Below are 26,967 nucleotides of genomic sequence, written 5' to 3'. Positions count from 1 at the left end.
AGACTAATATTTTACTGACATAAAAATAATTTTTCCAGAAAAGAAAAATGAGGTAATGCATTGTGTGTGTGTGTATGTATGTTTTAAAAATATAAGACAGTACTGGAGGAACCTAAATTGAGATATTGCATCATGGTGGCTTTTCCTTGGAGGACAATTTGTCTTCTTTGGGCTTTTTTTCCTTATCCACCTGTAGAGATTTCTTTTGCGTGAAAGCAACATGGTTTCTCGTTACAAGAAGGAATTCCTGGAGCTGGAGAAAATTGGTGTAGGGGAATTTGGTTCGGTGTACAAATGCATCAAAAGGCTGGATGGGTGTGTTTATGCCATCAAACGCTCAAAGAGACCACTTGCTGGATCCTCAGATGAGTAAGTGAAACCACCCCCATGTGCTTGTGTCCTGCATGTATACATATGCAGCTGGGATGGGTTATGACAATATGTCTTTCTAATGTTCATTTAGAGGCAATGCTTGCATTTCAGTTCTTTGTACTACATTGCACATTCACTAAAAAGGCTTTTTTTCTGCTGTGTAGATTAGTAATACTTAGATATTGAAAACAAAAAGAGCAAAGGTAGAGAAAGTGGGTAGGGAGGTTTTTCTCCAAGTTCCCCAATACTGTACTAAAACTAGAGATATCTAGTGAAGATGCATTCAAGGACTGCTTCTTCACACATCACAATGGGCCCTTTCACACTATGCAATTGTAGCATTGTGATTCTACTTTAACATCTGTGGTTCTATCCTACAGAATCCAGGGCTTTGTAATTTAGAGAGAGCTATTGAGAATTCTTAGACAGAGAGATTCAGTGCCTCACCAAACTACAAACCCCAGTTTTCCGTAAGATGAAACCCAGTTAGTTAAAGTGGAATCATAGCTCTATAACTGTGTGATGTGAACATATCCATAGGCATGGTACAGACCACCTCAAAGATGTGGCCCTTTTCGCACTGGATTGGGGCCAGGGCAACCTCACCAGTAGCCCTGCGGCACCAATCAAGCGTTTTGCCAGGCCAAAGAGAAGTGGCAAACTACTGCTTCTCTTTGGCTGGAAAAGGGATGCCCTTGTGCCTTAGGTGCCAATGGCACCCCGACGCTAAAGAGGTGAAAGGGGCGGCTGCCACAGCCCATTTCTCCTCTGCATTGTTGGCGCGGCTATTTGGCTGCCACACCAACTATGTGGGGGCCCAAAGGAGCACCGTTTCAGAGCTCCTTTCCGCACCTCTGCCAGGTTGCCGTAAACGGCCTGGGGCGGTGCAGACACATCACATGTGTGCCACGTCATTTTGGTGCGTGCTCCCTAACCCTAGTATTGCCGGGAGTACGCCGCTTTATGGCATTGTGTACCAGCCCATAGTTAAAGCAATGGAATCTACTATCACAAGATATAATCATTGCCACAGTTTTAGAAAGAGAGCTGATATTGGTGCCTATAAATCACGATACAATAAAACCGAAATCCACAAAACAGTGATACTTTTACTGGGCCAACCAAAATGCACAAAATAAATGTTGCAAGCTTTTGAAGTTTCACTGAATCACTGAATGATATTCTATCCAAAATTAGAAGTAGCAGGAGAAAAAAACTGGCCCTTTCCAGATACTACTTCACTGTTAATGAAGTAATACTCCTTAAAAACAGCTTCATCAGGGGTCCTTTCATTCTACACAGTTATAGCACTATAATTCCACTTTAACTGCATTCAAGCTCTCCAGCTGAGAATTCTAAATATCTTTCCCTAAGTGCAAATTCCAGGTTTCCATAGGGTAGAACCACATTTAAAATGGAATCTTAGTTTATTCCTTGACGGGACCTTGGGACTATTAAGGAAGTTTACAGCAGTCTGTCTGGCCCCATTAATCTTCTTTCCATGTTTTATTTTATTTTTTGTCTCTTTCTCTACAGGCAAATGGCTTTGCGGGAAGTGTATGCCCATGCAGTGCTTGGCCATCATCCCCATGTGGTGCGCTACTATTCAGCGTGGGCAGAAGATGATCACATGATCATTCAGAATGAGCACTGCAATGGTAAGGAGATGTTCCACCCTTCTAATCTTTGCTCAGCTCCAAAGTACCTGAAATTCAAACGCCATAGAAATGTTGTGCATTCTTTCATTTAGTTAATCATGTATAACAAATGTCCATAGAGAGGGAATCTGCAGTAGAGGAATACAACTGATACCAGAACAAAGCTTGGGAAAATATCTGGCCATGCTGGCTGGACAGTTCTGAAAATTGTAGTCCTAAACATAACTTCTCCAACCTCTGCACCTGATTTCTTATCTAAGTCCATATAAATGGAAAGTAAAGGGAACTAAATGAAGCTGTGAAACTGAGTACTTGGCCTATCAAAGGGCCCGTTCACACTACATAATTATAGTACTATTATTCTACTTCAGCTGTCATGGTTCTATCCTATGGAATCCTGGGATTTGTAGTGTATTTGCAGGAGGAGTATTTAGCATTGTCAGCCAGAGCACTCTAGTCCTCACCAGACTACCATTCGTAGGATTGTGTAGGATGGAACCATGGAAGTTAAAGTGGAATAATAGTACTATAATTCTGTAGTGTAAATGGGCCCGAAGACTGGGGGTAGGAGGGCAGAAGGTTGATTGGGATCTACTGGCAAGTCTTTGGGTAGTTTTCAGTAGATCAGCAGGGGTTTTCAGCTTGTTTTGAAAACCATGCTTTTTAATTCTAAATTAAGTTTCTGAAAGCATGAAAGCTAGGGACAGACGTGCGTGAGAGAAAGAGTTGTCATGAAAGCTCCCATTTCCCAGGCTGAGCATATGCTCAGAGGTGCCTCATTTTATAATTCTTGAGCTGCTATTTTTACCTGGTTCTCGTTAAAGGACTTGGAGTTCGGTTGAAAAATAAAGTAGATCCAGCAAGCCTAAAGTCTACCCTTGCTAAAAGGCTGTACTTAAGGGCCAGTAAATATAAGTATCATCATTCTAAGAGGTTTGTGGGTTTTGTCAACTCCATACATGCTCATGAGCAGGGATTGGCACCCAATTGGGTCTTCCTTTTGTATACATTTGACTTCAGATATTAAGATATCATCCTGAGACCCTAAATTCAAAACGTTTGGGGTCCTTTTATTCAGGCCCATATTGTTTTTGTTTTCTAGAGTCACTCATTAGCTTGTGTGGGGTCTTTTCCTATCAAAGCTTAGAAGGTCACTTTCTTGAACTGCAACTCCCCCACCCCCAAATCCAAGCTGCAAAGTTCTGTTGTAGTCTAAGAAAGTAACTTTTACCAAGCCCCTGTTCCCATGAGAGTAGAACAGCATGACTGCCAATACCTCAAAATTCCATTTGATGCTGCCGAAAAAACAGATGCCTGCCTAAAATCTAATAGGGTGTGCAAATGTGATTATACTCGATGCTGTTATGAGAGCATTGTGAATGGAATGGGTGCTAACTGATGCTGGAATATGGAGTAGTCAAGGCTGCTTATACTATTCAGCAGAGTGAGGCAACTGCTTCAGGCAGCAGCTGCCAGAGCACAGCAAAGAACAGTCCCATAGCCTTACTTTTCTGGAGAAGAGAGGGAGTGTGTGTGTGACATAACTGTTCCAGCTTGCAACTGAGCTTCTGATCTTAGGTGCACTGGTGAAGATGACTCTCCTGTCCTTGGTGCTGAAGTAAAATTCCATCTGGCATATGGAATGGGGCTGGCTGGAAGGGTATTTTTGTTCCAGGCAGCAAACTGTCTTGGGGCAGACCAGGTCTTGTTATGGAAAAAAGCCATGTGATACATCATGGTAGCATGATGTGCACCTCTCAATCATAAAATATGAAACAGATATAGATTTAGACTGATCTGTGCCCATAAATATATATAATATACAGTATGTATGTGTGTGTGTGTGTGTGTGTATCTCAGATACATGCACAAATGTGTGTGTTTGTATGTATAATATTTTACCAATATTATATTTGTAATCTGTCTATCTATCATCTATCTATCTATCCATCCATCCATCCATCCATCCATCTATCTATATTAGATATAGAGGTTTGGCTGCTTGGCCATGGAAATCCACTGGGTGATCCTTGGGCAAGTCATACTCTCTCAGCTTCAGAGGAAGGCCATGGCAAATCTCTTCTGACTAATTCTTGCCAAGAAAACTCTGTGATAGGATTGCTTTAAGGTCACCATAAGTCAGAAATGACTTGAAGGCACACAATAAAAACATACATTATAAGTAGCAAAAATAAAACATAAAATATATGAAATATGACTAGAATTAAGAATAAAACAAATGGGTGTTTGATTTAGTATACTCTGAAAGCCAGGACTGGCTGTAAGTCCCTATTAAGTAAGTTTCCTATACCAGTGCTTCTCAATTTTTGGTTCTCCAGATGTTATGAACTCCGGCTCCCAAAAGTCCCAGCTAGCATGGCCAATACTCAAGAAGCATCTTGAGCACCAAAGTTTGAGAAACAGTATGCTATGTGATGAGTCTGATACATCATGTACATAATAGCCTCTTGAGACATGGAGCCTGAAATCTTAAAAAAAAAAACCCTACAATTAATTAACTTTCCCTGTTCCTCCCTCCTCCACTCAAGTGCCCTTGCGTTATGACAGCTGGCAGCATTAGGCTACCATTTAAGTGTTGATAAGCAAATTGGTATCTTAAATGTAAGATGGAATAAGCTACTTCAGAAGGAATGGACAGTGTAGGGCATTGCAGCCATGGCAGTATGATAACACTTATTTTCTGCAGGTGGGAGCCTTCAAGATGTTCTTCTGGAGAACTTGAAGACAGAGGATTATTTCAAAGAATCTGAGCTGAAAGAGATCTTGCTGCAAGTCTCCATGGGGCTGAAATATATTCACTCTTCTGGCCTGGTTCACATGGATATCAAGCCCAGTAAGCCTGTTTATTCCATAATGCACTGGGCATCAAATAGTTGTGGTTGGCACTTAGGAAAAGTGAGCTGAGTACACAGGAGCAAAGGAGATTTTTACCATCCTGGTACAGTCCTCTGAAAAGTTTCCACTGCATCCCCATTGAAGTTGCATTGCAACAGCATCAATACAGTGCTAAACTCAATTAGGGCTGCAGAACTATTGCTTCTAAATTATAAGGAAACACAAGCCTCCCTTCTAATTGAGCCATTTTACTGATGGCTTATTTCCACAACATGTAGAAAGCTGAAGCTAGTCTTTATGGAGTATGTTTAGCTTAGAGAAAAGAAAATGGAGGTGGGTACATGAGAGAACTCTTGAAATCCACAAAGACTGTCACATAAAATAGGATGAAGACTGGTTCTGTGTTGGCCAAGGGTGATAGAGGTTCTGGACTTCAGTTGCCAGAAGCTCAGTTTTGATTGACTGTCAGGAGAAATGCCTTGGCAATAAGAGCAGGTAGGAATAAAAGAATCTGTATTACACTTAATTGGACTATTGGTCCACATAGCTCAATACTGTCAACGCTTGACAGGCAGAAGTTTCTGAAGGTTTCTGACTCCTTTAGACTTTGCTTGCAAAGGCTGGAGATTGAATCTGGGACCTTCTGCATACAAAGTGTGTGTTCTTCCACTAAGCTACAGCTGCTCCCTAAAATTCAGCCATTTAGCTGCATTGATATGGAGGGCTCTTCCTTTTTAAAAGCCTTGAAGGACAATATGGCTAGCCATCTAGCTTTGGGTTTCCTCAGATAAATAGATTAGATTAGAGCATGGGAAGGTTACTTTTTTGGACTACATCTCTCAGAATCTCATAACAAGAGAATTCTTCAAGTTGTCATCTAAAAGAACACAATTTTTTCATATTCTGAGCTTGACTAGGTATATAAATGGCTACTTCAACAATGTGATTTTGTGAAACCTAACAAAACAGAGCCTATAGTATTCTGATTACTAGAGAGTCCTTTCATACTTCCCTTGAGTTTGGGGTCATGAAGTTAAAGCTATAAAATCAGCCAAAGCTCTAGTAGAAACCAAATTCATTGCCTACATGATAGGATCTTTCACAGTCCCCCATTTTCCTTTAGAGGAAAAACTGTCAAGTGTTGCTCAGCAATGTGCAGATACATGCTTGTGGAATGCAAGCTTTATTGATTGTTGCTAATATAATTGATGTGAGAACATTGCAAACTTCATTATTCTTGTTTCTTATTGGTTTCAGGCAATATTTTTATATGTCACAAGCTGATTGCGCTCACGGGGGAGGAGGAGAGTGACAGTGAAGATGATGGGTTTTCCTCTTCTAGTGTGGTATATAAAATTGGTGCGTAGCTTAAATATGGCTATGCTTCTGGAGAATGTGGCATGGAGTGGTTTCCAACTCCAAGTTTTTTTTTAATGTCTCTTGAGCTAGAGTCATTCCCCTTCTCTCTTACATATTTTCCTCTCTACTGTAGGACCTACTTACTCCAAAGTCTATACATGGGACCTGCTCAACAGATGGTCGCGATAATGGATTTGGTGGGAGGTTGCAGTATGGTGTGATGGTTGTGAACAGTGTAGAAAATACTGTAGGTTCAGTAAAAATCACTGCAGGATGCAAGTGCATAACTGGATGTGAGCTTTCTACTTGAAGGTCACGTTTCCATATCCTACAACATAATTTTTTTAGAGGAGTCCAGTGGATCGGACCAAGGCCTATAATATTCTGATTTCTAGAGAGCCCTTTCATACTTCCCTTGAGTTTGGGGCCATGACAGTTAAAGCTATAAAATCAGCCAAAGTTCTAGTAGAAACAAATTCATTGCCTACATGATAGGATCTTTCACAGTCCCCCATTTTCCTTTAGAGGAAAAGCTGTCAAGTAGTGGGTTGGGCCGGGGTCTTGTGGGACTTGTTTTTATTGTTTTATATTGTATAAACTCTACTGTTACTGACCTCGATCCTCAAAGTGGAAGAGGCGGGATATAAATAAATATTTTATCATTATTATTATTAGGCCTCTTTGGGCCAGTATATAACTATACCACAGTAGCCAACTCAGTTTCTATGGAAAGCCCACCAGCAGAACATGAGCATGAAATCCTCCTGGTCATGTTTTCCAGCAGCTGTTACTTTGACACATACTGCCTGGTACTGACAGTAATATATGATTTAGTCATTAACTGTATATTCTACCAGGCACTGTGTTTATAGTTTTTTGTGGATTTTTCTGGCTATATGGCCATGTTCTATCAGAGTTTCTTTTTCTTTTTCTTTTTTCCTATCAGAGTTTCTTTCTGACGTTTCGCCAGCATCTGTGGCTGGCATCTTCAGAGAATGTTTTGCCTGGAAAAATTGGGTGTATATATCTTTCCAGGCAAAGCATTCTCTGAAGATGCCAGCCACAGATGCTGGCGAAACGTCAGAAAGAAACTCTGATAGAACATGGCCACATAGCCCGAAAAACCCACAAAAAGCTATGGATGCCTGCCATGAAAGCCTTCGACTTTACACTGTGTTTATGTTTATAGTTTGGTCTGTTAAACACTGTATACACACATGTGCATGCATGCGTGCACATGTATGTATCTTGCACATCCTGGAGATTGGTAACTTCATTGCAGCTAGTCTTTGCACTGGTGCACATCGTAGGTATTCAATGCATAGCTATTATGACCAATTTGTCTCTTCGGACATCCTTCTGGTAACAGGCCTACCCATCCTTAGCTAGGCACACTGGCAAAGACTTTCCATTCAAATAGGTCTTCAGTAACTGACTAACTGATATGTTCAAATCATATCAGTTAATAAATTTTAATATTTTAATTTTGTTTATTCTTTTATTTGTTACTGTTGGAGTTATGAAGATTTTTAGTTTAAGCTTTAATACTAATACTAATTTGCATTTACATTTGTAAACTAGCTCACCAGTTTCTCTCTCTTAGGAGACCTTGGACATGTGACATCCATAGCTACTCCACAAGTGGAGGAAGGAGATTGCCGCTTCTTGGCCAATGAAATCTTGCAAGAGGTAAGAACATAAGAGCCCTGATGGTTCAGTCTGTTGCATAGTGCACCATCATATTTCCCACAGTGGCCAACTGGATACTTCTTGGAAGTCCAAAGGGAAGATGCAAGGACTCAGTGTTGACTTACCAACAGTGGCATCACTTGGGATGGTGTCACCCAGTGTGGTAACATATGGTGTCACCTGGTAGAATTTTTTTTACCTCCAAATCACAGATTTGCAATATGTTTTGTTTTCTTTTCCATGCCCTCTTCTGGCCCTTGTCTGCCTTAGGCATATCTGATGCCATCCCCCACCCCAACTGCAACTGGTTAAAAAAAGAGACATAAATGGGCAGGCCCAATCTACACCAACCCATTTCCTCTGATTCAGGAGGGTGCGGCCTACCCCCACTCAAGGTAGATCTGGCTATTCCCTCACTATTGATCTCAAGGCTGGGCACCTCATTCTACCTGAAGCATTTGGCCACATACAGCCATTTGATTTTGGAGTAACTTCATGAGTGGGGCTCAGCCAGGTGGCAAAGGAGAAGGAGAAGAAAAAAATCTCTTTATCCTCAGAACTGTCACTGCCTCCTCAGCCAAGCCCTACTCACAAAGTTGCTCCAAAGTCAAGTGGGTCTACATGGCCAAAGACTTCAGCCAGAATGAGGTGCCCAGCCACAAGATCAATGGTGAGAGTATAGAGCAGATCTGCTTGGGTGAGGGTAGACTGGGTCCTCCTGGGTCAGAGGAAGTGGGTTGGTGTAGAAAGTCATTTTGGTGTCACCCCCTCTGATGGTGTCACCCAGTGCAGTCCACTCAGATCTGCTGCTTACCAAATTCCTGTTGATTTAATGGATCTACTCTAGTGGGGACTACCAGTTGGATGCATACCACAGTATTCTAGACCTAGATTTTTAATGATAAAAACATTTATATTCATGCTCTATTGTATTATAGGATGAAGGCTTCTAAAGCCTACACCAGCTTGGAACTCTTGAGGTGTCTACACCTCATTCCTAGGTAGCATATTTAAACTGGACCTGATGTAACCTGGATGCATTACTTCTTTGTAGTGTAAAACCTCTAGTTTTTCTTGTTACTTCCTCCACAGCAGTACTGCTATCTGCCCAAGGCGGACATCTTTGCTCTTGCATTAACCATTGCTCTAGCAGCAGGTTGTGACCAATTACCTGCCAATGGTACTATGTGGCACGACATCCGCAAAGGCAACCTTCCAGTAATCCCTCAGCAGCTGTCACATGGCTTTACAGAACTGCTCAAGGTGAGCTTTCTTTTGGGGAGTGTGAGAAGAGTATTAGTTCTTTCACCAGTAATATGAAACCTACCCCTTTCTCACTCACTTCTACTTGTTTTGTTTTGATCTCAGCTTATGATCCATCCTGATCCAATTAAGAGACCATCAGCCACTACACTAACCAAACACCCTGTCCTCCGGCCTTCTATTGGGAAAGCTGCCCAACTTCAAAAGCAACTAAATGTGGAGAGATTCAAAACTGCTATGCTGGAAAGGTAAAGTCCTTCAATAGGGTTAAGCCAAGATGTTGTGGGGCCTGATAAGAACCAGCAAATGAATATCCGGCAGCCAAACCAAAGTGTATGTAGCATCTAACAATTCTGAAGTTATTTTGGCACACAATAAGACAGAAAATCCTACAAGAGCCTCTACATGCCCCAATAGTAAAATAATTACTGTATATATTTCACTATGATGTGTATAAATCAAATTAGAGATTTTGATATGACCTATAGATAAGTCAAAGGTATCCCTTCCTTCCCCTTCACAGTCTGGCTGTCCCTTTGGGGGACCTCCAGAGGACACCCGGGCTGAGGAAGGGGAGGAAGCAAACATTTGCCATCCCAGCCATTCCTCAGCCTGGCTGTTCCCTTGGAGGACGTCCAGAGGACACCTGGGCTGAGGAAATGGAGGACGCAAATGTTTGCCTCCCAAGCCCTTCCTTAGCCCGGCTGGCCCTTAGGGAGACAGCCAGGCTGCGGAAGAGGTTTGAGGGGCAAGGCTATTACCATATTGCCCCATATATGTTAAACCCATTTTTGGGGGGTCAATTTTTGGGTATAAATTTATCGATTTATAGTCAAGTATATATGGTAATAGCATCCTGTGCTTTCATGTTAATCTGCTTTTTGAAGCTGCCACATCAGTCAGCCTCTGAGGCTGGATAAGTTATTTTTTTTCTTCCAAACTGTCCAGATTTTTCTTCCCAAATTGTCCAGGTAAGTTATCTGTTAAGTAACTTTTTCAAGTTCTATTCTAATTAATAATGAGGGAAGCTCTGGCTTTACTCCTAAACAGCAAAGGAGGATTTTGCAAATAAGGGCACTGGACTCTTTCCTGGGAGGAAAATGAATTATAAATGCAATTAAGATTTTAAGATTAGCTATATCTCTCCCCCACCCCCCATGACTATCATCTTGCCCCCATTATAGAATTTGACATTCAGTGTTTCCATAGTTGTCTTCTGATACCATTGGCCAAAGAAGAAATGCTTCTTCTCTATAGCACACTACACAAGCTGATTGTCCCATTTTAATTTGACACCTTAATGTCCTGCTGTTTTAAAGTGAGGAGCATCTGTGAACTAGTCAAGTCTGGCCAGGCCAAGCCAGAGAAATGAGACCTTTTCTTTCTTTCTTTCTTTCTTTCTTTCTTTCTCTCTCTCTCTCTCTCTCTCTCTCTCTCTCTCTGTTTTTCTTTTCTTTTCCTCTGGACTCAACAGACATGGCTGCAGTTGCTTTTGTCTTCAATTTATATCTTTTTCTTTCTCTTGCCAAGGGACCCCAAAAGATTCATAAGGTAGACACGCAGCAATTGCTCTCAGAGGATGAACAAAATAATTAATCCCTGGCCATGCTGACTGTGGAATTCTGGAAGCTGTAGTCCAAATAAGTAATTTTTCCAATGTCTGTACCCTCCACTAAAAATACATAAGACTGTTGGGAAGAACAGGGAGAGGCTTCATCCTCCAGTTTAATGTGTCTGTCTCCTTCCCTTCAAAGGTGGGCCTGAAACTCATGTATGAGTGCTAGTATTAGCTGCTAGGATAATGCTGCTTTTTTTTTTTAGCTTTAGGCTATTTTTGGAAAGGGTAGGAAGGGTGTGTCAGTTGCCTGTTTCTTTGGGAATCAAAATTAACTCGCTACTGCTACTGGTTCTTCAGCTGTACTGCTAGCTGCATGCCAAGGAGTTGAATAGACTTTGCTTCTGCATATGTACTTGTATTCTGGTGACAAACGTCACCATACTGTAAAATGCAATCATACTTGTGCACATGTTCAAATCTCCTTCATCTTGATCCTATGAAACCTTCTCACTTCTGATTTGCTAAACCTGAATGCCTGTTGGGAAAACCATAACTCTGAGAAATATTCCTTCCAGTCCTTTGCACTCTGTTGGGGTCATTTTGTTAATGGCTGTCTCTTCTCTTTCTTAGGGAGCTGAGGGCAGCCCGCCTAGCTCAGACCTTCAAAAAGGACCAGGCCATCAAAAAAGACCTGTCTTTGGGATGTGCCAGGCATCAAGAAACTGGAGCCAATTCAAAGCATAAGAACAACAAGAAACGCCTGGTGGGAGGGAAAAATGCTCGGTCATTCAGCTTTACTGCTGGTGGCTACTGAAGACAGTTATTCAGATTTCTCAGGTTACAGAAGCATGTCCTAGCGAAAAACCAGCATAGTTGGCTTTTATTTTTTCCATCATGACTGCAAGTATGATGATGCTGAATCTCAGCCTCTGATCCATCATATTTCAACATTATCATCTGTTTTCAAACCTAGTCTGTCTGTCCCTTTTGCCCTTTGGACCTGACAATCATAGCTGGTTTTATGCTGAGGCTAGTAAAACCATGAGAACATGAGGTACAGGAATATCATGTCAGCTTCTTCAGACATAACATCTCTTAAAACTAATGGGTGTATTTTCTCCATAGGATAGTCAGAAGAACATATAACTTTATTTCCTTTCTTTCATTTTTATATTTGCCTATTTTAAGGTCTTTTTGTGTTAATCTCTTTATAAAAAAGATTGGAAATAGCTGTGTATTTAAAGAGGATACATCTTAAGCAGTTGGCATCTTCCCACAGTTGGGGATGAGACTATTGTATATGAAGCTATGCCATCATTCTAACCTTTCAGTCTCTTAAGGACCAGAGAAACTTACTAGTGGTGAACTACAGCTCTCATTGACTCTAGCCAGCATTGACTTTATGTTGAAGGATCATGGGGGCTGCAGTCCTGAAATATCTGGACTACAGTTACAGTAACTCAGTCCCCCAGACAAGAGCAAAATATATTTAATATTGAGAATTCTAAAAAACAAGACCTTTGAAATTAAGAAGTAGTTCTTTTGACAACAGGTGTTGAGGAAAATGTCTCTCTTTCCTTGTGCAACAGTAGGTAAGGTACAGCCTGGCTGGGACATGGAGGACTTTATTCTTAAACAGTGATGAGTTGAGTGGCTGACATACCTAATGAATAAAGGCTTGTAAGCGTCTGGAGTGGGGTGGATTTTTAAGCACACTGGAATGGAGGTTGAAATGCTTTTTGAAATGCCTTCATTTTCTGGGGAGTACATTTTGTAAAGTGTTCATAATAAAATAAAGTAAACCTTATGCCCCTGTTATAGTGTTAGCTTCTGATATTGTTTCATGAACCAGTCCAACAGTTCAATTGGTTTCTCTATTTCTTAGACCTGAGTATTGGGGCAATATTTTTAGTGGGGGCTTCCAACATTTCCATCAACTGTATGAGTTCCCCAGACTTCCCTGAACATGGTTTTAGTCCTAGCTGTTGGGCACCATAAACTTTTTTTATTGTTGTTTTTCATGTTTTTCTTTAAAAAAAGAAAAGAAAAGAAAGCATATATTTTGAATAAAACTTTAGTCTTATTTATTTAACCATGTATGTGTGGGGGAATTTCTTTAAGATCATACAAGGATTATGTCTTTAGTCCCTATCTTGAATAATTTGAGGCTGATTTTATAAATATATGTACCTCCTTCTCAACTGGCTAATCTCCAGATGTGTTGGCTTCCAGCTTTCATAATCTCCAGCCAGTGTGGTCATGCTGTGTGGGGATGATGGGAATTGGAAACCAGCACATCTGGAGGGTAGACAGATCTGATCTAAATGGCAAGATTGCTCCATAATGGAGGCTATGAGGTGAACATGCCTTCAGTCTTAGTCCTCCAGGAGTATTGCAAGTGGTACAGTTATCATAGTAGGTACCAAAGGTGGGTGTGATTAAAAAGTACATCAAATATTTTAACAATCAAAAGTCCAGCAAAAGTATAGTTACATCTTAATTTGGGGTATTTATAAAACCAGTACAAATGGACTGGATATAAATAATGTTTAGAAATTGGATGTGATTGAAGGAGCTAGTGCTCCTTCAGGAATAAACCTGAGTTTAGAGAAGAGACTTGGACTACAGCTCCCCAAATCCTTCAACCGCCATGGCCACTGTAGTAAAAAACAAAACAAAACCCACACAGTCACTTTTTCCAGCTTCTGGTGCACTGCAGGTACAAATTTTTTTATGTCCCAGAATCACGTCTGGTCAAAGACATTTTATCTTTTTTCAGCAACCTCTTTGATATTAAAAACTGAAGTTCTAGGGACATAATGAAATGAGGGAAACGTGAGATTCTACAAGGATGGCTGAAAAGCCAGTAGTCAAGATTCTGCTAATGGGTCTTTCAGATGTGTTTTTCTTTTCTTTAGCGTTACTACTTGAATAAGTTCACTTGTGATTTCTGGTTTTGTTGTTCATACTATTTTTTTTAAATTGAAACCGCAGCTCTGTGAGTTCTGTTGCTTACTTGTGTCAGCACTGCGAATAAAGATGGATTTGATAATTCAGATGTATTTGAAACGAGATTTATTCCCATTTATCCTGGGTCTATTCACATGGGTTATTCACACAGCCGACGATGCAAATATTTTAGGAAAACCCAGGGAAAAAACCAAGATCCATTATCCTAGGTTAAGTGGCAGGGTTTGGCAGACCTTCCCACAAGCTTAAACAGATGCATTTGAAATTCATCTGAACACAGATTCAGTCCAGATTGTACCAGGATTATTTTCACTCTGAATAATCCCAAAGGGAGATTTAGGAAGCAAGTGTAAAGGCAGGGTTACTGCAGAGAATTGCTTATTGCCATGTATGGATGTGAGAGGTGGACAGTGAGGAAAGCGGATAAGAAAATCAATTCTTTTGAGAGGTGGTGCTAGAGAAGAGTGCTGAGGATACCACGGACAACAAGAAAGACAGATAAATGGGTCCTAGAACAGATCCTGAGCTCTCCCTGAAAGCCAAGATGATGAAACTGAGGTTATCATACTTTGGCCACATCATGAGAAGGCAGGAATCATTGGACAAGACAACAACACAAAGAAAAGTTGAGGGCAGGTGAAAGAGAGGAAGACCACACACCAAATGGATGGACTCTATTAAGGAGATCATGGCTATTGCAGGACCTGGGCAGAGCAGTGGAGGATAGGGAGTCTTGGAGATGTCTCATCCATGGGTTCATGATGACTTGAAAATAATTTGAAGGTGGTTAACAACAACAACGAGATTCTGTATACCTGTTTTGATCTTCAGCCCCTAACCTCTCGCAGCAAAATAAAGGGTGAGAGATTGTGGGATTGAAGCCGCGATTTACAGTCCAAAATATTTGGTGGGGTCCAAACAGTCCACCCCTCCAACTGATATTCCTTACCCAGGTCCAAAACACAGTGCAGAAATAATCCAGCCTGAGACTGCTTTAATTACCCTGGAGCAGTACTAGGGAATCCTGTGAATTGTAGTTTATTGTGGCACCAGAGCTCTCTGACAGAGAAGGCTAAATGTCTCACCAAGGTACAGTTCCCAGGATTCCCTAGCATTAAGCCCAAGGCAGTTACAGCAGTCTCAATCTGGATTATTTCTGCAGTGCGTTTGGACCAAAACTATCTTGAACTGGATTATGTCTGCAGTGTGCCTGGACACATAGGTTCAGAACACACTCCAGAAATAACCTAGTTTGAGACCGCTTTGAGTGCTATGAAATCCTGGGAATTGCAGTTTATGGTGTGTTGTTATATTGTTTTAATGTATTTTAAGCATTTTTTTTAACGTACTTGATTTTAGCATGAAATTTGTTTTAATTATTGTAGCAATTTAATTCTACTTTAATATATTATTTTTGTGTGTTTTTAACTGTATTGCATTTTTTAATGTTGTAAGCCGCCCTGAGACCCAGCCCTGGGAGAAGGGCGGGATGTAAATAAATATAATATAATTTCCCCAATCTTTCCTATTTTAAATTTTGTCTATTTTAAATTAATTTGTAATTTGTAATTATAGTGCTGGTGTCTTAGTTAAGGTAAGGGATAAGGGATATGTAATTTTAAATTGTGTGTATGCCTATATTTGTTTATATATACATATGCATATATATATTTGTAACCTGCCTTGATCCTTTTGGACAGGCGGGATATAAATGAATTCTATTATTATTATTATTATTTATCATGGCGCCAGAGCTCTCTGACAGAGAAGGCTAATAAATGCCTCACAAAGCTACAGTTCCCATGATTCCCTAGCATTGAGCCCAGGGCAGTTTTAAGCCAGTGGTGCTCAGACTGTGCTCTTAAGGGAATCTTGGACTTCAACTCCCAGAATCCCACACTATTGGCCAACATGGCTGAGGCTTCTGGGAGCTGAAGTCCAAACTCTCTTAAAGGGTACAATTTGGGGAAACCACTGCTTTAAGAGGCCTCAGACTGGATTATTTCTGCAATGTGTTTTGGACCATAGTCCAAAAGTGACTGAAAAGTAACTCAAAAACCACTACGTGTGTGTGAGTGTGAGTGTGAGTGTGTGTTTTCCCCACCGGAAGTTTGAACTGAGGCGCCATTACTAGCATCACTCTCACAGCGGTGCCGCTCTAGTCACCGCGTCTCTATGGCGGCCCTCTATCTGGTTTTCCTATTGGGAAGAGAAGAGACTGAAGCCCACGTTCTGGAGGACCGGAAGTGCCCGCAGGGAGAAGGACCAGGAGGCTGCTGCTTGCAGTCTGAGCGTCTCTATAAGTGAGGAAGCACTGCAGCGAAGAGCGAGCCTTTTGCAACCATTCTTCCACGCGAAAGCTCAGCTTTTCAGGGGCGGGAAGCAGGGAAGCGCAGGGTATTGTTTATAGCTGCACCTGCACTGCAGGAATGATCCGGTTTTGACACCGCTTTAGCTGCCATGGCTCAATGCTGTGCTATGGAATTCTGGGATTTGTAGTTCTGTGAGATGTTTAGTTGTGACCTAAGTTTCTGCAGACTAGGGGTGTATCCACACAGCAGAAATAAGAGAGCCTTTAAGGGCTGAAGAGCGGGGTATAAATACCGTAAATAAATAAATGAATGAATGAATAAAGTGGTTTGACACCACCTTAGCTGCCGTGACTCAATGTTATGGAATTCTGGGATTTGTAGTATTCTGAGATGTTTAGCTGCAACATACGCTTTGGGGGTGTATCTACACCTCAGAAATAAAGTGCTTTGACACCGCTTTAGCTGCCATGGCTCAGTGCTGTGCTATGGAGTTCTGGGATTTGTAGTTCTGTGAGATGTTTAGTTGTAACCTAAGTTTTGGGCTGTGTATCCACACCTCAGAAATAAAGAGGTTTGACACCACTTTAGCTGCCATGACTCAATGCTGTGCTATGGAATTTTGGGATTTGTAATCTTGTGAGATGTTTTAGCCTTCCCTGTCAGAGAGCTCTGGTGCCACCACAAACTACAGTTCCCAGAATTCCCTAGCATTAAGTTATGCCAGTTAAAGTGGTGTCAAACCAGGTTATTTCTGCAGTGTAGATACAGCCTATTTTATTTCATTTCAGCGCTGCCTTTCTCCCAGAAAGGGACCCAAGGCGGCTCACAAATGAAGTAGCATTAGTTGTTGTTGTGTGCCTTCGGGTTGCTTCTGACTTACGGCAAACCTGATATAGGGTTTTCTTGACAAGATTGGTCCAGAGGAGGTTTGCCATTCGCTTAAACCTTTTTCTGCTTCTAGCTAAGGCTTGGGAGAAGGATTCTAACCTCTTAGGAATCAGAGAACCTATACGCAAGTGTGGAAATCAACATACAATGGAATGAAGTATACTGACACCTGCTTTATCTGTTTCTGTCCCTGTGGTTTCTTTCTGCTTCCGCATTTCTTTCCTGTTAAATATAACAAAGAAATGAAACTGATGTGTAATTTAACAACTTGGTGACTGACTTTCTTAACATTTTCTTTCAGAGAAAGCCAGGAAAGCACCTAAGCAGGAGTCTTTAAAAATAGCCAAAATGTTGCGCAGGCCGCTACTGCAGGTAAAAACCCATTTTCTTTTGTAGCTGTTCTGACAGTGGAATAAGGAATTGAGATGGCGTATGGATTGTTGGAGGCTTGTTTTGGGGCTACGTTTTTTCCTCCTTTAAGGAAGTGGGGAAAATGGGCTTAAGCATCTAAGTAGAATGGAAGAAAATAGCCACTCTTGGAGGTTACAATCTAACACTAAATGAGAAAAAGGAACTGGGACTTGGTGGAATCGAATCAAAATGAGGGATTAACCTTGGGTTCAAAGAGGTAAATACAACTTGTAGAAAACCCTTTCCTGTCATAGAGTTATGTTGCTGTCTATTTCTGGACTTGAGTTCAGGATCGTCTTTCTGTTTGGATATATATTTTTTTAAATTGATCTTCATTCTGTCAGTGTGATTGTTGTGGGGTTGGGTACATTGTGGCTGTTCAAAGACACCCATCTAATAATTAAATTTTGAAATCCCCCTTTTTAAATGGCGTGTGTGCTTCATTTTTAACTTCATTGTTGTTTTTTCAGTGGTATTTTAATGTTATCATTGGTGTTTTAAGTTGCTTTATATTAATTTTTAATGTGAAGTTTAAGGCTTTCTCCGTTGGCATCCATAGTTGTTTTGTGGGTTTTTCGGGCCGTGAGGCCATGTTCTAGAAGAGTTTATTACTGACGTTTCACCAGCAGCTGTGGCTGGCATCTTCAGAGAATGCTAGATGGCCATCTGTCAGGAGTGCTGTGATTGTGAGTTCCTGCATGGCAGGGGGTTGGACTGGATGGCCCTTGTAATCTCTTCCAACTCTGTGATTCTATGATTCTGTGATTGACCTCAGATCTTTTAAATGCTTGGCAGCATGCCTCAGGAGAAGGCAGTGGCAAACCTCTGAACAGATCTTGCCAAGAAAACCCCATGATAACTCAGAAACTACTTGAAAGCACACAGTGTGCGCACACAACACTCCTGCAAGTGAGGCCTGTCTGACTGTTTTTGCCCTTTGTTCTCTTTCTCTAGGTGATGCGACAGTTTGTGAGACATGAGTCTGAATCGACGACGACGACGCCATTAGTTCTTGAAAGATGTAAGTAGCTTTTCTTGAGCTAAGTTGGGTGGCTCCTAAGCATAACACAAAGTCATGTCTGTCTAGTTAACTGTCTTTACTCTTGCCAAGAATGTGTCAGTTTTGGCCTTATGGGCATCTGACTTACCTCATGCTAATACATTTTCCTGTTTTCTCTTAGCACTGAACCGAATCCAGCTGCTTGGCCGCGTTGGACAGGATCCTGTCATGAGGCAAGCAGAAGGGAAAAATCCAGTCACAATTTTCAGCCTTGCAACCAATGAGATGTGGCGATCAGGGGAAAGTGAAGTCTTTCAAGGAGGTGAGCATGTGCAGTTGTTGGGGACATAATAGTGTAGAAAGTCTGAGGACTGTTCTGCCATTAAATTTAATTGGGAAATGTCTCATCTCCTTCACTGCTCCATAGTTTAATCAAAGTATGTTATAACTACAGTTTAAAAGGGTTTGTTTGTGTTGTTGTTGTTTTTTGGACTATAGCCCCCAAATTCTCTGACCAGCATCGCCTCTGACTGTGCTGGTTAAGGGATTTTGGGAGTGCCGTCTCCAAAAGTAACATTTCCAGACTGTGATTGTGACAATAGTGACAGTCCCTAATATGCATCATACATTGCTCTCTGACGAGATGCTTTATTTATTTAGAGTATTTATACCCTGCTCTTCAGCCACAAAGGCTCTCAGAACGGCTTATAATTATTATTTTTAATTAGATGGTTCCCTGCCTTCAGGCTTAAAACACTGTCCTGCTTCCACCATTTACACACTCTCTCTAAGTGTATAAAGGCTAGGGTCCCAAGTGGCTTACTTTTGTTCATTCAGTATATTAGGTAGCTTGTTTATCTTTGTCTATAATGTCAAGAATTCATTCAGACAAAGACTTCAGTGATAACAAATAAACAGTAACTTTATTGAATAACATTTAGTAACAAAGTAGCTTAGGTAAAATAGTTCAACTTAGTGTGGTTACTTTAAAATAACAGTTGCAGGCTTCTCACGGTTTACTCTTTACTGACTCAAGTGCGCTTCCTTATCTAGTCAGACTCCTTATCTGACCATACTAAGGCCCTTTGTCTCTCTTCCCAGTTTCTCCTACTGGTTTGTCAGAATAACTCTGACTTCCTGTAAGGCACAGTCAGATTCTCTATCTGACCATCTCTCAAGAACTCTCATTCAATTCAAACCTCCCCCAAACTTAAACTCAAAGCCACTCACTCCTACTTTTATATCTTCCCCTCCCTCACAGTCTGCCTGAACTGTGATTGGTTGTCAGGAATCCAAATCTGCCCAATGAGTCCATCACACCCCCATATCCCATTTATTCCCTCAAGTCCAGAAGACATGAACAAGAGAGGTTTCTGTTCCATTGGGTTTGGATTGGAATTGGGAGCATAGGTGTGAGTAGTCTCTGACATCTCAGGAGGCTCCTATATTTTTAGTTTCTTTTAGTTTCTCCTGCTACCCTTTCTAGTGATTATAATCCATAATATTAAAAGCTTTATTTTTCTGACTCTCCCTTCTCCATCAACCCTTTCTTGGCCTTCAGAAGGCCTTTGGTTCATTCCCCTCATTTCCACTTCCATGACCTCCTTCATGTTGTGTATGTGATGAGACCAAGATAGGCTCATTGATATCTCTTTTTTGGAGTCATTATTCATCTCCTTCTTCCATCGCCTGACCTACTCTGTGTTCATCAGCCATTTGAGCCTGAGGTCCAAAACACACATCGGAAATAATCCAGTTTGAGACTGCTTTAACTGCCCTGGCTCAGTGCTAGGGAATCCTGGGAATTGTAGTTTATTGTGGCACCAGACAGACAAAACTAAATGTCTAACAAAACTACAGTTCCCAGAATTCCCTAGCACTGAGCCAGGCAGTTAAAACAATCTCAAACTGGATTATTTCTCCAGTGTATTTTAGACCTGAGTTGCTGAAACATGTTTTGGCCCAAAGCTAATTCACCTTTTTATGCTGTACTGTGTCAGTGTGAAGTCAGTGTCTACAAGCAAAGTTCTCCTACCCAAATAAAGAAGGATTACACTAGGAGTGTTTTATGTTAAGCCCCATCAGCTCTTGACCAGTGTGTATAGTGGCTCTGCTGCTTAGCTTTGCCCCCTGTCCTGCCTGTCAACTCTTGTGTTGATTGTGTGTTCCAGTGACCACCCTTTTGTCAGCTGTATGAGCCCACAGTACCATCACACATTTAAATAATGGCATTTGGGTGGCCCCATCCTTTCCATTCCCTTGAATATGAGGTATTTAAACCTAAATGTAGGGGACAAAGTGCCTTCCAGGTGGTCCTGAACAGCAGTCCCCATTATCCTTCAACATTGGCTGTGCTGGCTAGGGCTGATGAAAGTTGCAGTCCACCAGCACCTATAGAGAGACAAGTTCCTGATCTTTTATAACACTTGCTTGTGAGAAGGTTTGAATTTATGGGTGGTTTGGATTTGTTTCTTTGTTTTGTAACCTGGGTTTTATCTAACCAAGGTGACATCTCACAGAAGACAACATGGCACCGAATCTCTGTGTTCAGGCCAGGGCTGAGAGATGTAGCATATCAGTATGTGAAGAAGGGGTGAGTTGAACTGGAGCATACTTATAGTGAAGAATCCTGAATAATCAGACCCTTCATAAAAACAAAACCATACTGTTAATATTATTTGTATTAGATAACTTCCAGTATAGCAAGGGTGGGCAGCCTGTGCCTCCAGATGTTGCAGGGCTATAACTCCCAACTGCCCCCAGCTGTTTCAACCAGGCCAAGGGACACAGTTCACCAATGGTAGGAAGGCCATAGGTTCCCCACTGTTATATACTTTGTTTAAGGTAACCTCTATTTAAAACAAAAAAAATATCTGCTGAAATGTAGGAAAATTAGTAGAGTGTAGGAGGGATTGCATCTGTTGCCATGGATGGTATTGCTGCCCTCTCTTTATGCTAGAAATAGACTTGCCTGGGTATTTGGAACAGTTTCAGTTATTTATCTTTCAGTGGAAGCAGGTAGAATGGGCTTCCTTTAGACCAAGGAATCATGTGGTCTTCCATGGGGATGATGATGGACATCAACCTCCAGCAGTGGTGATTCAAGCTGTGAGTTCAGCAACAACATATGGAAGTTTGTATGATCCTCAGACCTGCTCTAGCTGTATTAGATAGCCCAGCTGCTTCTTCCAAAGAAAAGGACTAGAGCAGGCATCAGCAGCAAAATTGCTACAACTTCAGAAGGATGGCACATACTGATACCCAAAGATCAGTCTGGGTGAAAGTCAAGAGTGGCAATAGATAAAAGATAGATAGAACAGGTTTTGCCCAGCTTCTGTAGAGGCCAGTACTTATCTATTGCATGGCTTGCTTTGGTCCACTGCTCTTCAAGTGTCTGAATAGGAATGGTTGGTTAATTTGTGGCCTCCTTAGGTATACATATTCCTATTTGGCTCAGGTGATAGGACCGAGGTATTATGGTGCTGCTGTTTACATCATTTAGGTAGACTAAACATGAATTATTTCTTCAGACTTCTGAAAATTGCAAGTACCTGATTATGACCTGTCAATAATATCTGATATGACCTGCCAATAAAACCTGATATAGAAATACATCTCAGCCATAATAATAGGAACAGAAAGTGAAGCGAGGACTATTCTTTGAGACATTAGTGAAGATTACTTTTCTCCTATTATGGGAAGTACAGACGCCTCAAAACTGGTGGCCTAACAAGCCAGAAAGTCCCCAGTTCCAAACTTACCTTGGCCATAAACACTCTGAATTTTAGGAAAGTCACTCTCAACCTCATTAATTTTGAATGAGATGAGGGAATATGGATTTTTACCTAGTTTGAAGGGCTATGTCAAGGATCACTGAAATATGTCAAGTGTTTTTAATGTGTGTGGGTAGGCAACAGCACCCTCGACTATGGATTCCATAATAGTTTACCATTGTCCTTGTTAGCTGAGATTTATGGGAATTGTAATTAAAAGTGTAATCTACAGTGTACCAGCCTGGCTACCTGAATCATTGTTAAGTCAGGAAATAGACAGCTCCCCCCTCCTATCCTGAGACATGCAATACGATATACCTGGTGCTTGTTGTTCCTAATGGAACACCTGCTAACAACAATTAAACGCTAGATAGGAGCCCAAAGGTTCTGTTTCGGGTGCCAGACCTGATGAGACCGAGTGTCCTTTGTCTACCAGTTTTAGATCCTTCTTGTCTCTCTAAAACGTCTGTGATTAATGAATTAATTGATGAGCAGTGTCTGTTAAAGCACTGATTTAATGGTAAGGAGTGAACCTCAGAATTAAAAGTGAATGTTAACAATTAATCTTCCCATTTTTGGCTCCTGACAGTGCTCGGATCTATGTGGAAGGGAAGATAGACTATGGTGAATACATGGATAAGAACAATGTGAGACGGCAAGCCACAACAATCATTGCAGGTAAAAAAAGTGGACAGGTTTGCCCAAATATTCATATTTCTTTTTCCTTTGGACTGTTTGATGGATTTAATCAAAACAGAGTATTATCTTCACTATCTTGGCTGTTCCACTTGGTGGCACTGCTGGGTCCTGCTCATGGAAAGAACTAAGAAAGACTTGGAGAGAAAATAAAATGCACATTAACTGAGGTTTTCAAATAAGTTGATCTAGTCTGTGGTCATTGAGACCCTTAATGAAAGTGTGCATTGTAGCTTTTATTTCCTGTCATTGAGCAGCAGATTCCTCACATGCAAGTAGATGCATATAAATAAAAAAATGTATATTTGAAAATGTGCATAAACACTTGATCTTCTCACAATATATGCAAGAAATATATATATTACTTAAAAACTGAAGGGATATATTAGTAAAATTACATGGTAGAAATCAGTCAGATTTCCATGAGGGAATTTTTAAAAGTCTTGCAAGCAGAAAATAGAATCTTCTATCAGTAGGATTTTGAGTAATGCACCAAAAGATGAAATTGTCAGATTCTCACATCCTTAAATGAGCAGACTTCCTAATGCTGCCTCCTCCAACCCATAATCCTTGGTCAATATCTTGGAAGACAACTCCCATAATTCCCAACCATCATAGTTATGATGGTTGAAGATGGTGGGAGTTGTACCTTCCAGATGTTTTGACCTACCAGTTTGGGGAAGGCTGTCATAACAGGCACTGTTACAAACTTTAGCCAGCAAGCCGTAGGTCAGTTTCTCTGCTGGCAGAGACTAATCAGAGTTTTTCAGTGCAAGTGAGCTTTGCCTGAAAGCTCAAAATATAACCAGAAATACTAGAATGTCTGGCTATGCCACTGATTACAGGTTTCCTCCCAATTTCCTGCATTCTCTGTCCACCCAGCTTTTTTCAAGGGAGCCTTTAAGGAGGGAGTAGTTAAGAAAAGGATAAGGAGGGAATCAGACAAAAATAAATTCCCTTTAAAAAAGACTGGAGTGTTGAAACCAGTATTATGCTCATTAAAGCAATCTTTCCCCAATCTGGTGCCTTTGACTAGGCTAGTTGGGGGATCATGGGAGTTGCAGACCAACATTTTTATTTTATTTATTTCTATGCTGCCTTTCTCCCAGAAGGGACCCAAGGTGGCACACAAACAAAAACACATAAAAAACCTCACATAAAAACAATATAAAATTACAAACATTAAACCCACAATAAAAACACAATACCCACCTCCATATAACAGCATCCCATATAAAAAACCATCCCATGATCACACATTAAAAGTCTGCCTGAATAAAGCTGTTTTTACTTGCCGACAGAAGGCAAGCAAGGAGGGGGCCAGCCTTGCTTCCTGTAGAAGGTCATTCCACAGGGCAGGAGCAGCCACCAAGAAGGCTCTCTCTTGTGTCCTCACCAGGCAATCCTGTGATGGGGATGGAACTCCTGGAGATCTTAGGCCCGGGCTCTGGTAGGTTCATATGGGGAGATACATATCCTGAGAGCACCAGGTTGGAGAAGGCTGCTACAAATTTTTGGGCAAGCTCTTTTGTTTTAACTGGTCCTGGCTGTTAAACAAAACAAGTTGTGTGTGTTACATTTAGGCTTGACTGCCAATGTTTGTAGCAGTCCTACGATGGAGGTGCAGGATGAGTAATGTGGACAGCTTGCATGATTCCTCTAATAGCAGCTGAGACCAAGGAGCAATAATGGCCATTTCTCATTTTTGAACCTATCAGATCTAGTAGTTACAGTGTTCTGCCTCCAACCTTAATTGGAACATCTAGGCCCCTTGAGAAGGCAAAGAGCAGAAGTAAAAGAGAAACACAGTAGTCTTTATGTCAGCAGTGTTGGAGATCTATGGTATTAATAGCATTCTTTCTGATATGCCAAATATTGCAGTTGTCTGCTGCTACATAGCCATATATGTTATAGTGACTTTAAGTGCAAGCCTGAAAAGAACAGTCAATTGTTCCAGGCAAGAGGCTAAGCTTTGAACCTCTGGATGTTTTGGACTGCAGCCACCATAATCCTTTATTGGCCAAACCTGCTTGGCATTTCTAGGAGTAGAAACCCCAAACATCAGGAGGGTCAAAAATTCTCCACTACTAGTCTAACAACTTGAACCTACACAGGGTTATGTGTGGCTCAGCCCCATGATTTCAGCAGCTTTAGCCAGATCTCACCTTGCACCAAACAGCTGGCAAGTGTTTTAGATTTGTTGAATTTATATTCTCTCTTTCTGGTTAAAAAAAATATTGTGGCCAACAATAATAACTCCCAAATGAAACAAACATAACTCAAACTGGAAAGAAATTCAGATCACACATTTTAATGTATTGAGAGCTGAGAGATAGCTATATTAGATCCTTATAAACTGAAGGTTGTACTTATAATGTCTGAGACTGGAAGACACAAATTAGGAAAGCCTTAATGCTCTTTGAGTCTCAGGTGGCCTGTGGGAGCCAGGGGTGGGGGGGAATATAGCTTGTTAGTAGAACACTAGGTTCCAGGTTCTTTTCTGGTATCTCTGGATACAAGTGCAATTAAGGCTAGGAAAGGACCCTCTCCCTTGAAGCCTAGGCAAACACTGTCAGCCAGAGTAGGCAGTACTGAAGAGGCAGTATGGTGCAGCAGTTAAGGACATTGTATGGGGATTTGGGAGATCCAGGTTGAAGGTTTCACTCTCTGTTAAAACTCACTTGAGCTAGTCATAAACACTGAGTCTGTCCTTCAAACAGTTGTATTTGGAAAGAGGAGTGATGGAGAGCCATGTACCCTTTCGGGGAAATGCCAAAGATAAATGTAACAATATAAATCATGCTCAGATGCTCATCATAATGGGAGTTAGCATCTTATTACACATATGTTCAAACATGCAGCTTTTCAAAGTTGTTTCTCTCTCTCTCTCTTTTTGCCTTCCAGATAACATTATTTTCCTCAGTGACCTTATTAAAGAAAAAGAATGAAGTGACCAGCTTTTGTACAAGCTTCAGATATACCTTCTTATTTTTGTAGCATTTTTCCTAATTCTGCAATCATGTTTCAGCCAATTGTTTCCTTGCTCTGATTAAAAATAAAGTTTTGTACAAAATCTAAAGGCACATATGCATATTCTGTATTTATTTTGGGATCCCTTCCACCTTTCTTCCCCACCCATACCCCATTCACACTTTAGACACCTGCAGAAGGGGGAGGTCAGCAAGGAGAGAAAATATGACTTGTTTTTCACTTCTCTAACATCTGTTTCTGGATTTATATGAGGGTTGTGGCCATGTAAGTTGTCATACTCTGTCGTATTAGTGGTCCAACTAGAACTGATTGATTGAATCAATTTCTGAATAGTAAGTCAGCACTTACATAAAACCCATTGTTTCAGTGGTTCTACTTTAGCAGTTGCAGTTTCATTTAGGCTTTGGATAGCTCCTATCAGGCTAGATGATAGTTGAACTCATGGACTGATAGTATGATTTGGTATAAGGGGGTTTCTTGCCTTCTTGCAACACTTACTCCTCATCAGAGAACCCCTCACACAGCATAGCCAAAAAAGTTGCTTTCGCAACCCGTGTATCCAATTGCTTTCAAGTCTTATGGACTGAGTGAGTGGGGATTCAGGGAGCTGCAGTCCAAAACAATTTTCCAGCCTCTGCTCTTGAATAAGGGTCTATCAGATTATTATTCTGCCCATCACACAGCTTGATAACTGAGATCTATTGATCATTGCATTTGATGCTGTGATTGGCTGTGCTCTCTGAGGTGCTGCTATCTGGTGTCCTTTAAATGGAGTTGTAGCAAGTGAACTAATGATCTTCAGCCCTGTGTTGTCTTCTTCCTTTGGTAAAGTGTGATAGACATGATGACTGCAGCCCACATTTGTCCCCAAACTGCATTCCTCTAGTAGCACATTGAGATTCATGACCTTTTATCTTCCAGTAAGTTTTCTGCTCAATATTTATTCATGGATTAATTGTGCCATCCTTTCCTCATTGCCCCATGGGCTTCTTCGCTTTCCCCTGACTCTTGTCAGAAGTACAGCTGCACCGACAAAATGATACACCTTTAAAGCTTGGGTGAGCACCTGTGGAGGAACCACACAGGTTGTTGCGGTGACAGTGGCTATGTGGAACAAAAACACTGGCAGTGTGATTCAAAGCAACAATGTGATTCAAACTGCAAAGCATTC

General features: G+C 41.1%; 2 protein-coding genes across 4 annotated transcripts in view; both read left to right on the top strand.

Annotated features, from left to right (window-relative positions):
* WEE2 (WEE2 oocyte meiosis inhibiting kinase) overlaps positions 1-13,791 on the top strand; it is a 58,292-nt gene extending 44,501 nt beyond the window's left edge. For both annotated transcript variants that reach the window (XM_089527880.1, XM_089527879.1), the window contains exons 5-12: positions 197-369; positions 1,909-2,030; positions 4,738-4,884; positions 6,144-6,245; positions 7,849-7,934; positions 9,027-9,197; positions 9,303-9,445; positions 11,386-13,791. In XM_089527880.1, coding sequence (XP_089384006.1) covers positions 197-369; positions 1,909-2,030; positions 4,738-4,884; positions 6,144-6,245; positions 7,849-7,934; positions 9,027-9,197; positions 9,303-9,445; positions 11,386-11,569 — 1,128 coding nt within the window. In that variant the 3' untranslated portion in view covers positions 11,570-13,791. The remainder of the gene's footprint in view (positions 1-196; positions 370-1,908; positions 2,031-4,737; positions 4,885-6,143; positions 6,246-7,848; positions 7,935-9,026; positions 9,198-9,302; positions 9,446-11,385) is intronic.
* Positions 13,792-15,869: 2,078 nt separating this feature from the next.
* Positions 15,870-25,888, top strand: SSBP1 (single stranded DNA binding protein 1). 2 transcript variants are annotated; one of them, XM_089526709.1, is made up of 7 exons: positions 15,890-16,028; positions 17,227-17,297; positions 18,291-18,357; positions 18,518-18,658; positions 20,842-20,929; positions 22,699-22,787; positions 25,710-25,888. In XM_089526709.1, the coding sequence occupies exons 2-7, from the start codon at positions 17,274-17,276 to the stop codon at positions 25,751-25,753; spliced, it is 453 nt and encodes a 150-aa protein (XP_089382835.1). In that variant the 5' UTR covers positions 15,890-16,028; positions 17,227-17,273; the 3' UTR covers positions 25,754-25,888. The 2 variants fall into 2 exon arrangements, with proteins under 2 accessions (XP_089382834.1, XP_089382835.1); XM_089526708.1 differs by lacking the exon at positions 17,227-17,297 and having other exon boundaries at positions 15,870-16,028.
* The last annotated feature ends 1,079 nt before the right edge of the window (positions 25,889-26,967 follow it).

Source organism: Sceloporus occidentalis, unplaced genomic scaffold, assembly GCF_023333645.1.
Source record: "Sceloporus occidentalis isolate IW3139 unplaced genomic scaffold, rSceOcc1.0.p SCAF_5, whole genome shotgun sequence".
Taxonomy (NCBI): Eukaryota; Metazoa; Chordata; class Lepidosauria; order Squamata; family Phrynosomatidae; genus Sceloporus; species Sceloporus occidentalis.
Note: the sequence above shows the minus strand (reverse complement) of the source record. Positions and strands in the feature narration are given on the sequence as shown.